The sequence below is a fragment of the Macaca fascicularis genome, chromosome 12 (assembly GCF_037993035.2).
Source record: "Macaca fascicularis isolate 582-1 chromosome 12, T2T-MFA8v1.1".
Lineage (NCBI taxonomy): Eukaryota > Metazoa > Chordata > Mammalia > Primates > Cercopithecidae > Macaca > Macaca fascicularis.
In genome coordinates, this window is record NC_088386.1 from 96,458,359 (window position 1) to 96,470,505 (window position 12,147).

Consider the following 12,147-nt stretch of genomic DNA (forward strand, 5'->3'; position numbering starts at 1 on the left):
ATTTATACTGGAATTACAAGTGGAAGCCATGCTGGGGTTCACAGACACTCAGGAGTCAGCAGGTGTAATCTCAGGAATCCAAGGTTTTACTTCAATAATTTTTATGTTCGTTTTAATGATAAACCTTTAAAACTTAAAGTAAGTACAGGTATATTTCGTATCATCCAAATGACTGCTTTATAACTGAATATTGCTGTGAGATCTCTGTCCACATTTGGGACCAAGAGTATGCTTTGTGCCAAAGCAACAAGAGCAGAGATGGACTTCGTATGTAAATGATGTTTTCTTGCCCCGTGGAGAGCGGACAATGGCAAGAAATAAAATGCAAAAGAATATAGGGGTGATTTCAGTAAGAAGAAGAGTGGGGAGAAAATTGATCCATCCACTAGCACATAATAGGCATGTCAAACGCCAAAGTGCCTGTGCCACAGCAGTCAATACTTTTTCCACATTCCAAGCAGCAATTTAGCTCCAGAAAACAACATCATCGATCAACTAAATTAATGTTGTTATTTTGAGTTTTATTGGCATGTAGATGGGTGCATACACTCTGTGATTATGTTTTTGTTTTCTAGTTATAAAAGAGCTACAACTCTAAGGAGACTCTACCCAGCTTCATGTTAGCATATATTACAACATTATAATAAAAATAATTTTAAATCAACACTGCAGTATTCACGGAATGTGTTTTCCTTTGAAGAGATTCCATGTGTTACTTAAGTTTAGGAAACCCCGCCTAGATGACTAGGAAGCAGGTTCACCAAACTGATGGTCTGCATTTGAATCAGTTGAAAGAGTTAACATTTTGCTATTCCTTGTGCCTTTTATTTCTGACATTATTTCAAATGTTTATTTTTAGAATGCCTGCCAAACTCTTATGGCCCATCTTCATCCCATCATCAGGAAAAACCCTAAAGGAAAATGGGAGGATTGGGTGAGTTCTCTACATTATCCCTTTCCAGAAAGGCAACTACATCCAGATAGGAAACAGTCCTAGACGCATGGGCTGATGGGCAGTGCCCCTTCAAGAAACAAAGCATGTACTGGCATTTAGTTCTATTTTTTCAAAAGGGTAAAAGAGATGACTGTATACATTGAAACCCGGCTTTATTTCAGAGCCTTGTTTCTCACTAAGCATAAGAGCAGGATGGGCTCTAAAGTAAGGCACACCTAGGGCTGCTGTCCCTGTTTTGTCACCACTGGGGCAAGTCACTTACCCCATCTGAGTCTGTCTGGCTGCTGTTAAAAAAAAAAAAAAGGGCTGTAGGCTGGGTGGCTTATAAACAACAGAAATTCATTTCTCACAGTTCTGGAGGCTGGGAAGTCCAAGATAAGGCCTCTGCAGATTTGGTGTCTGGTGAGGGCTCATTCCCTGGTCCACAGATGGGGCTTTCTCGCTGTGTTTTCACAGGATGGAAGGGGCAAGGTAGCTCTCCAGGGCGTCTTTTACGAAGTCACTAACTAAACTCATTCATTAGGGCTCTGCCCTCCTGACCTAATCACCTCCCAAAGACCCCACCTCTTAATACCATCACCCTGGGGGATTGAGATTTCAACATAAGAATTTTGAGCAAACACAAACATTCAGACCATAGCCTCAGGATCATGGAGTTTTCTTACCTGTACAATGGAGATAATAGTCATCCTAAGATCAAAGGATTATTGAATTTCTAATAATAATAGTTATTATTACCATCTTGATTATTATTCCCCACTCCTGCACAGTTTACTCCAGCAGGAAAACAGACATAATCATATATTGAGACAGCCAAATTATTTGGGAACAAAGCAGGGTAAAAATGCCTATGTACATACCTATATAGAAGTACCTAAATATAGCCTAGCCCTCTCCTAATTTAAAAAGCGAAAAAGTGGCCGGTCACAGTGGCTCACACCTATAATTCCAGCACTTTGGGAGGCTGAGGCGGGTGGATCATTTGAGGTCAGGAATTCAAGACCAGCCTGGCCAACATGGTGAAACCCCATCTCTACTAAAAATACAAAAATTAGCCAGGTAGTAGTGGCACGTCCTGTAGTCCCAGCTACTCGGGAGACTGAGGGAGGAGAATCCCTTGAGCCTGGGAGGTGGAGGTTGTGGTGAGCCGAGATCCAGCCATTTCGCTCCAGTCTGGGAGAGAGCGAGACCCTGTCTCAAAAAATTTTAAAAAATTTAAAAATTAAAAAAAGTCGAAAAGTGTGAAAAGTAATAAACTTTACACTGTGCAGCAGCCCTACAAAACACAGAGTCCCAGAGTACAGCTAGCAGCTGCCCTTAAGAACCTCCCTTGAAAAGCATGACCTGTAGCTTGCATCCAGGCCTAAGTCTCGCTGCAGGGAAGTGTGGGTGCAGAACTTGGGACAAACAAGAGAGGGCAAGCCCAGCATGGAAGGCATTTCCATTACTTGCCCCAAATTTATATTTTTTTGTAACTCATCATCTCTTTCAGATTGCAAAAGCCTTTGAAAAATCCATCAGTCTCTCAGCTACTGGATATTTCAAGTAAAGGGCATTTTTACTTTGGTTTAAACTACACTTGGGCAGGGGTGATGCACACTCATCAGTCTGGACAGATGTCCAGATAGTGCCGGAGCTCTACTGTGCCCGGTGTTAACCCCTTAGTCATGGGATCATGGAGGGTAGGGAAGGAGATCTAGGGGAGGGCCAGGGGCTGGGGACTATCCAGAGGCAGCAGCTGTTCGGCAGCCCAGAGGGACACCATAGCTGTCTCTACATGCCCTGGCCCATCCCAGGAACTGTGCACTGGAGGGCAGGGGTCCAATACCGGCTGGTCTTCTCCCCGTGTCTTTGGTGGAGCCTTGCGGCCCTGACCTCATGATCCTTGCAGGAGAAGGTGGGGAGGCCTGCAGCCACTGGGTGCAGACGCTGCCTGTAGCCCCTGTGGGTCAGCCCTTCTGCTTTGCTCATTTCCAAGATTCCGCACCTTGGGGTGATCCAACCACGAGTGGTGAAAGTGCCTCTTCTCCTCACTCCTGATTTCTCTTCTCAGAGGCTACCAGACAAATATGGACTGGGAGAAGGGGGAGGGTAATGCTTACCCGTATTATGTTTATGGAGCAGCCTGTTCTGAGGTTGAAGTCGACTGTCTCACGGGGGCTCATAAGGTAAAGACTGATGTTTCTATTCCACCATCTTCAGTGTAAACACTAACACTGTAAAGAATAATCAATGTTGTAAATAACAATAAACTTGATCCTCCCAAGGAAAAAGTAGGGACGGGTATATAATTTTAGTAAACATCTATTTTAAACAAGTAATATTTTCCATTATCTATTTTCTCTGGCACAGCTTCTTAGGACCGACATCTTCATGGATGCCGCTTTCAGCATAAACCCAGCCCTGGATATTGGACAGGTGTGTGATTCCAGAACCACCCCACAGGGACTTTTGCTCAATCCCATTTAGCAGCTATTCATTCAGAATACTATTTTCCAACATGCTCTAAACCTTTTTGGGGGGATGGAGTCTCACTCTGTCACCCAGGCTGGAGTGCAGTGGCGTAATCTCAGCTCACTGCAACCTCAGCCTCCCGGGTTCAAGTGATTCTCCTGCCTCAGCTTCCTGAGTAGCTGGGATTGCAGGTGCCCACCACCACACCTGGCTAATTTTTGCGTATTTAGTAGAAATGGGGGTCTCACCATGTTGGCCAGGCTGGTCTTGAACTCCTAGCCTCAAGCAGTCCTTCCGCCTCGGCCTCCCAAAGTGCTGGGATTACAGGCATGAGCCACCGCGCCCCGCCATGCTCCAAACCTTGTTCATATCAAGTGCAAGTATTCTGTAATACATATTGTATGTTATGCACATACATACACACACATAGATAAAATACTGAAAGTAAATTCAAGAAAAAGTTAATGGTTTACCTACATGGCAGGAATATATATGATTTATTCTGCTTTATGATTCTCTGTGTTTTCCAAATTTTCTTCAATTAGCATTGATATGTTCATAATTAGAACATTACATCGATAAAATAGTTACATTAGTGTTCATATTAGTATTGAGTTTAAACAGACTATACAACTTACAGAAATTTAAGAAAAAAAATGTTTAAACACAATTTCCCCCGCTTGCTGAATTTAATTCTGATTTTTATCTTGCAAATAAATAAAATTAACTCACTGAAAGTCTTTTTAAACTTGGCGTTGAAATCTTCCCAGCTGTTGGCATAGCCTTGCTTTTTTCTAGCCCTGTTACTCAAAATGGGGCCAACAGACCAGCCGCATTGGCTCATCCTAGACCTGCTAACCAGCTCCCAGGTGAGGCCAAGACAGCTGGTCCACAGTCTGCACCTGAGTAGCAATTGGGAGCAGTTGAATAACCTGGCATCAAACTCTGACATACGGTGCTTTCATCTGCCAGCAGCTTCTCACCATCCTAGGTCCTAAGAGATTGGTTTACCTCGCTAGCTGGGCTGATGGGCTTTACAAGGAACAATTTGATTGGTCCCCCAGTGTTTCTCAAAATATGGCCCTTAGACACTGCAACAGAAGCACCTGTAATGCTTATTGGAAACACGAATTCCTGGGCCCACCCCAGGCCCAGACATACTCCATCATAACTGTGCCAGGCTGTTATGGCCTAGCACAATTTTGTTAGGTGAAAATTGCTCTTAAGCCTGTAAGTTTGAGAACTACTGCTAGCCCCAGGCCCTACCTCCTCTCCCCATTTCTCTTCCCCTCCTCCCAGCTAATTCCTGCCTTGTTATTGCTTAAGCAACGGCAAAAAGGAAGATGATCAGGAAACCGCACATTTGCCCCATCAGAAAAGGAAAGAAAACCAGAAGTGTGTTAGGCTGAATCTCTTGGGCTTTGATCTATTCCTTTAGAGACACGCATTGCTATTTCCAAATTTAGCATTTAAATTTACTTACCTTATTCCTACATTTTGTGTTTTAATAAAATGGAAACTTTAACTTTCCAATTTGTGAACGCTCCAATTTTTTTTTAAAGGTTGCTTTAAAAGCAACCTTTTTCCTGGAGCATAAAAGTATGTAAATAGAGCTCATCATGGCTTTTAATAAATACAGTTATTTCTTCCAATCTACCCTGTTTAGCATGATCTACTCTTCTTAGTAACATAAAGAAAAGTCAGCTGGGCACAGTGGCTCACACCTATAATCCCAGCACTTTGGGAGGCTAATGTGAGTGGATCACCTGAGGTCAGGAGTTTGAGAACAGCCCGGTCAACACATAGTGAAACCCCATCTCTACTGAAAAAAATAAAAGAATTAGCTGGACGTGGTGGCACACACCTGTAGTCTCAGCTACTTGGGAAGCTGAGCAGGAGAATCACTTGAACCTGGGAGGCGGCAGTTGCAATAAGCCAAGATCGAACCACTGCACTCCAGCCTGAGTGACAGAACAAGACTCCATCTCAAGAAAGGAAGGAAGGGAAGGGGAGGGGAGGGGAGGGGAGGGGAGGGGAGGGGAGAGGAGGGGAAAAAAGTCAAGAAATCCAGATATTATAGTGAATTACAGTGTCCTAATTCTATTTATTCTATGTCGTATTCCCTCAATGTTAACTTCTTTTTCACCTACTTCTATAGACATTTATGGAGAACCTATGTGCCAGGCACCATGCTAAGAACAGAATATAAGAAAGCCAAGCCTGAGATGCTCATAAGCTAGTGGGAGAGAGGAGGAGAGTGAGAGTGAGAGGTGAACAATGAAAAGCCCTCCAAGCTCCGCCACAGGCAGGAGTGTGTTCCGGGTGCAGTGAGCCTGGAGGAAGCAGTTCCTAAATCCAGCCAGGGAGTGCTGGGAGGATCTTAAGATACCAGAGGGGCCCTAATCCTTTAGCTGAAACGTGGAAGAGGAATAGGAGTGTGCCAGGTGGACAAGTTGAGGTGGGAAGGGGTGAAGACTGTCAGGAGAAACTGCATTTACCAAGACTCAGAGATGAGAAAGAAGCTGGTAGGTTTGGAGAATTAGCAGGAACGTAGCCAATGTCAGGCACCCGGAGTGTGGGGTACCCAAGGATGAGGCCAAGCAAGGTTGCGGGCACCAGTTCAAAAATGGCTTTCAAAAATGGCTTACTGGCTGGGTACAGTGGCTCACGTCTGTAATCCCAGCTCTTTGGGAGGCTGAGGAGGGCGGATCACACGGTCAGGAGTTCGAGACCAGCCTGACCAACATGGTGAAACCCCATCTCTACTAAGAATACAAAAATTAGCAGGGTGTGGTGGCGGGCGCCTGTAATCTCAGCTACTTAGGAGGCTGAGGCAAAAGAATTGCTTGAACCTGGAAGGCGGAGGTTGCAGTGAGCCAAGATCTCGCCACTGCACTCCAGCCTGGGCGACAGAGCAAGACTCCATCTCAAAAAAAAAAAAAAAAAGAATGGCTTCTTATGATCCAGAGCTCCACATTTATTCACACTGTAATATTTATTCAACCAATATCAAGTTATATCCTATAACCTGTGAATTTTTTGGCTGTAGGTTGAGGGAGCATTTATTCAAGGCATGGGATTCTATACCATAGAAGAACTGAAATACTCCCCAGAAGGTGTGCTTTATTCTCGGAGTCCAGATGACTACAAAATCCCCACCGTCACTGAGATACCAGAAGAGTTCTATGTCACTTTGGTGCGTTCCCAAAATCCCATAGCCATCTACTCATCCAAGGTAAGAACTTAAACCTCTGTGTTAGTTGGCTGTGGCTGCCATAACAAAATACCACAGACCAGGTGGTTTAAATAACAACGATTTATTTTCTCACAGTTCTGGAGGCTGGAAGTCCGCCACCAAGGTGTTGGCAGGTTGGTTTTCTCCACGGCCTTTTTTCTTGGCTTGTAGTCAGCCATCTTCTTCCCATTTCTTCACATGATCCTCCCTCTGTGTGTGTCTGTGTACAAATTTCCTCTTCCTATAAGGACACCAGTCATGTTGGATTGGGGCCTGCCTGAATGACCTCATTTTAACTTAATCATCTCTGTAAATACGGTCCCATTCTGCGTGCTGGGGATTGGGACTTCACCAGATGAATTTGAGGAGGACACAGTTCACCCCATAACAATCTCCTTTTTCAAGAAATTATAAAACCATCCCCTGAATTTACTATGTCCTTTGAACTGCAAATCCCAAAAGGAGAAAGAGAAAAGAAAAGCATGCTTGTGGCAGAGTGACACTGACTCCAGAAGCCCAAGCCGGGTCTTCATGTTTTGCTAGAGATCAAGAAACAAATCTAAATCAAACAAGGGTCAAGAAGGCAATGAACAACTTGGCTCACGAGGCTAAGTGCCATTGTGAGATAAACTAACATTGTAGGCAAATTCCATCCACCCAGAGCTTTTCTGCACCCTTCCCACCTGTCCTCTAGACACAGTTCTTGCTGACACTGCCTCTTCCACACCCTCTCCAAGTCAAAACGGGCTTTTAACCAACTTTCTTCCTGACTTTTTCCTCTGAGGTGTTCATAGCCATTGATACCTGAGGTGTTGGTGCCATGCTCCCTGGAGCAGAAGGCCTTCAACTGGCCCATAAAGACCTTGGCAAGAAACGGTTCTCAAATACAAGTGTGAGAAAAAACACAGCTTCCCCAACTTATGTTCTGGTCTGAGCCCACATCTGGACAGACAGGTGGTAACTTTAACCTCAGATTTCCAGAGTATTCCCTCTTTCCTGGGGGTAGGTCACGATTGCTAGGAAGGCGAGACTTCCTGTCTGAGTGGTCTCTGTCTCCACTTCTACACCAGACTTTGGCCAAGGGCATTTCTAAGCTGGCCCAACACAGCACACAATCCTGCCACTTGGGGTCTAGCTGCCTCCCTGCCAGTTCTGCTCCAACTAGGGAGCCAGACCCCTCAACTCTCACCCCTTCTTCCGGCCTCAGAGGAACCCCTCTGCCTATCGGTCCCCTTTCTCCCTCCATATTTGCCTCAGAGGAACCTGGAATTTTGACAACAACCAAAGCCTGGGGAAGCCTTTATCTGCTTCCGGCCTTTGTCTCATCCCTCCACCAGGGCCCTGGACACAGATCACAGACCAGACTACCTGGAATAAAGCAAAAAGAAAAATCAGTGCAAAAAAGCACTGGTGAATCATTTGAAATATAATGTCACCATAGTGGTAACTCGAAAGCATCCAATCTATGCCGGCGAAGTTAACACACATGAAAAGAGGCAACCACCTCTCACTGTCTTTCAAGTTCAACTGCAAAGATTGTGGTTGTTTCATTTTGGCCTTGAGTTAGACACAAATGTTCTGGAGCCGGAGTTGGAGCATCATACAGGGCACCAAAGGCAATGGGCATTTGTAGCCCCTCCCCTCACATCATGTGGTATTTTAATTAACTCAGTAACCAAATTGCATTTTCACCAGCTACTCTGAGGGGGACACCCAAATCACCATGCAGGGGAATTTGATTCTGGCAATTTGGAAGCACTCCACTCTGAGGATTATAAAGCCAGAGAAGAATGTGTGTGTGTGTGTCTGTGTGTGTGTGTGTGTGTGTGTGTGTGTGTGTGTGTGTGTGTGTGTATACACAAATTAGTCCTAAAAGAACCATGCATTCCTGACAGCCTTTTGTTTTTCTCTCAGGGGTTGGGTGAGGCTGGAATGTTCTTGGGGTCCTCCGTGTTGTTTGCCATATATGACGCAGTGGCTGCTGCCCGCAGAGAGAGGGGCCTAGCCAAGACCTTCGTCCTGAGTAGCCCGGCAACCCCTGAGATGATTCGGATGACTTGTGTGGATCAGTTCACCGACATGGTAAGGGAGGTCCCTGTTGTAGTCATGGACTTTCAGGTTGTTGGTATGGATCTGATAACCATGACAATATTACAGGGCGGGTTCATCTTTTTCATTGAAAATTCTCATTTTGCCTTCACCTGCCACTTCATATGCTCTTTTTCTTCTTTTTTTTTTTTTTTTTTTTTCCAAGACAGAGTCTTGCTCTGTCACCCAGGCTGGAGTGCAGTAGCATGATCTTGGTTCACTGCAACCTCTGCCTCCCAGGTTCAAGCAATTCTCCTGGCTCAGCCTCCCAAGTAGCTGGGATTACAGGCATGTAGCACCACGCCTAGCTAATTTTTGTAGTTTTAGTAGAGACGGGGTTTCACCAGGCTGGTCTCGAACTCCTGACCTCGTGATCCGCCCACCTCCGCCTCCCAAAGTGCTGGGGTTACAGGCATGAGCCACTACACCCAGCCTCCGTGTGCACTTCTTAACAACTGCAAAGTGAGCAAGCCGCTTCAAATTATGATTTGATTCTTTCAGACCCCAAAGAAAAACACACTCAGTTGAGCCAGTGTTAATAGCAAATGGACATGGTAGGTTGCTTCTTTAAACATTTTATCAAAATGTAGCTGATGTGGTATTTTGATTACCTCAGTAACCAAATTGCATTAGCTAAGATATCTGATCTGGTCAATCATGCAGAAAGTATTTGTTAAGCAAACTAATAAAAAATAAATGAAAATATCAAGTCACTGGGCACACCTTGATATGCCTGTAATCACAGAATACACTTCCACTTTCCAGTGGCTAAAAATATACCCAGAACTAGCATCTGAGCCTAGTCCTCTATTGAACTGCTTACTGTAGCCCTAAGTGAGACTTTGGTATAAAATTAGATTGCACTTTATGACTTGAAAATTACAGGGCTTCTGAGTAAGTGGCATCTTATCCCAAAAAGAAGTTTATGAGGATAAGAAGGTTTATGACTCAAGGACTGAAACAAATATGAGAATTATATACTTTTGATATTAATAAAATGGACATTGACTTGTTCATTTAAAAAAAAAAACATGATTGTCTTCTGGCCAGGCATCATGGCTCACACCTGTAACTCCAGCACTTTGGGAGGCTGAGGCGGGCAGATCACTTGAGGCCAGGAGTTTGACGCCAGCCCGGCCAACATGGTGAAACTCCGCCTCTACTAAAAATACAAAAACTAGCCAGGCATGGTAGTGCATGCCTGTAATCCCAGGTACTCAGGTTGCTGAGGCACAAGAATCGCTTAAACACAGAAGGTGGAGGTTGCAGTCAGCCAGGATTGTGCCACTGCACTCCAGCCTGGGCAACAGAGCGATTCTGTATCAAAATAATAATAATAATTTGACTTCTTAATTACAGCATTTTTAGTATAATAACATTTTATTAACAACTATCTTTCTTCTTTTGATCTTTTTTAGATTCCCAGAGATGACCCTTCAACATTTACACCTTGGTCCATCCGTGTGTCTTAAGCCTATGTTTCCTAGAAAATGAAAGAATACATGATGGACCTTAAAAGTCTCAAATCAGAACAAAATATAGGTTGGCTCCCAACTGTCAATGATAATTTTAGCATCTTTCAGGTTTTCTCTGTGGTTTAGATCACTACATGATTATATTTCAGGATGCAAATTTTCACCAAACGGTATAATGAAGCTTAGAACCAAAAACTCAAAAATTCTCATTTTAGTTTGCATTATCCTGAAAATCTACATCAGCATGATTTGAAAGCATGATAGAGTTTTTATTAATCTGGGACAACTTAAGAGAGACTATTCATGCTTTGTTCTTTAGAAATCTAACCAAAGTTCAGTCAAATTGTCCACCTGCAAAACTCTGAGGATTGGATTCCCTCAAAGCCAATGGTGTGCTAGTAATGGACAAATCCCTGGTTTATGGTGTTTGACCATTTCCATGGTGTAAATTCCCCTACCTTGGCCAATTCTAAGCCACTGATGTGAGGTCTCAGAATGTGAAGTTGAAAGCTTGCCGTCAGCTCTTGGGAGTGGGGAAGAGCTATCTCCAGCACTGTGAACTCACCACAGTCCTTGGGTTCCTGCCACTCCCACATGGTCCATTTAGAAGAGGCTTTGGGAAGTAACCATCCAAAACCTCCAACTGGTCCTCATCTGCCATGAGCCACATCCATGGTACAACTTCTTCCTCACCTGGAAGGCCAGGGAATCTTGTTTATGCTGAGTACATCAAAACAATGATCTCAAATCACTTTTGAGTCCCTTGTTTTGGCTTAGTGTCCGAAAGGTGAAATCAGCACTATCTTCCTTTTGCCATCAAAGGGGCACAAAATCCTCAGGGTTATTTTTTGGTTATTTCTTAGCTATTTTACATGGCGTTTTCCTGCAGAAATGCAGTCTTATACCAGAGATGATGTTTAGTCCCATGTGAGGTTTGGAAACACAGTAAAAAAAGAAACTTTTGTGTCAAAAACACAAATAAATAAATAAACACTTGTCAGGGACCTGTGTGCTAGATAAGAAAGCTCTGCATCTATTAACAGTAGTTTTGTGACAGAAGGATAAGTGTAAATGTGTGTCAGACCAGGTGAGAAGAGAAGTCGAGTGGTAGAAAGGAAAGACTTCTTGGCCGGGCGCGGTGGCTCACGCCTGTACTCCCAGCACTTTGGGAGGCCAAGGCAGGCGGATCACAAGGTCAGGAGATCCAGACCATCCTGGCTAACACGGTGAAACCCCGTCTCTACTAAAAATACAAAAAAATTAGCTGGACGCGGTGGCAGGCGCCTGTGGTCCCAGCTACTCAGGAGGCTGAGGCAGGAGAATGGCGTGAACCCAGGAGGTGGAGCTTGCAGTGAGCCGAGATCGTGCCACTGCACTCCAGCCTGGGCGACAGAGCGAGACTCCGTCTCAAAAAAAAAAAAAAGAAAGGAAAGACTTTTTTCCAAAGAAAAAGGCTCACCAGGCCATGTCTCTTATTCTATTTTTTTCTGTGTCTCTTATTCTGAGAGGAGACAGAGAGAGACAGAGTCAGTCTTTAAGTGTTTGGATTCATTCAATAATCTAGATTGCCCAGAACCTAACCCATAAAAATTCATTGTGCCAGACAGAACAGCAAAAATAGGGTCACTGGTATATTTTTCTAACAGTAAAATAGGAAGGCACATTTACCACAAACATAAATTAATTACAAAAGTGTTATACTTCATAGACTGTAAGGGCAAGACCTCTGATATCACAGAATTGCATTTTTACAAAATAAGTGTGATCATTTCAGCAGCATTTTATTAACTTGAAGAATTAGGATGGGGAAGTATTCACAAAAATAGTACGTGTTAAAGAATAGCAGTTTTCAAACATAGGGTTAATATCCTAATGCCTTTAAAAATTAGATTGACAATTTAGAGTGTCTGTCCTATTACACACTTAATTCATATCACAAA

The 12,147-nt window shown here is 43.8% G+C and overlaps 1 protein-coding gene across 1 annotated transcript in view; it reads left to right on the forward strand.

Annotated features, from left to right (window-relative positions):
• AOX4 (aldehyde oxidase 4) overlaps nt 1-11,634 on the forward strand; it is a 91,805-nt gene extending 80,171 nt beyond the window's left edge. The window contains exons 31-37 of the mRNA XM_074009671.1: nt 860-934; nt 2,448-2,500; nt 3,009-3,123; nt 3,308-3,373; nt 6,459-6,644; nt 8,559-8,726; nt 10,151-11,634. Coding sequence (XP_073865772.1) covers nt 860-934; nt 2,448-2,500; nt 3,009-3,123; nt 3,308-3,373; nt 6,459-6,644; nt 8,559-8,726; nt 10,151-10,204 — 717 coding nt within the window. The 3' untranslated portion in view covers nt 10,205-11,634. The remainder of the gene's footprint in view (nt 1-859; nt 935-2,447; nt 2,501-3,008; nt 3,124-3,307; nt 3,374-6,458; nt 6,645-8,558; nt 8,727-10,150) is intronic.
• Nucleotides 11,635-12,147: the final 513 nt, after the last annotated feature.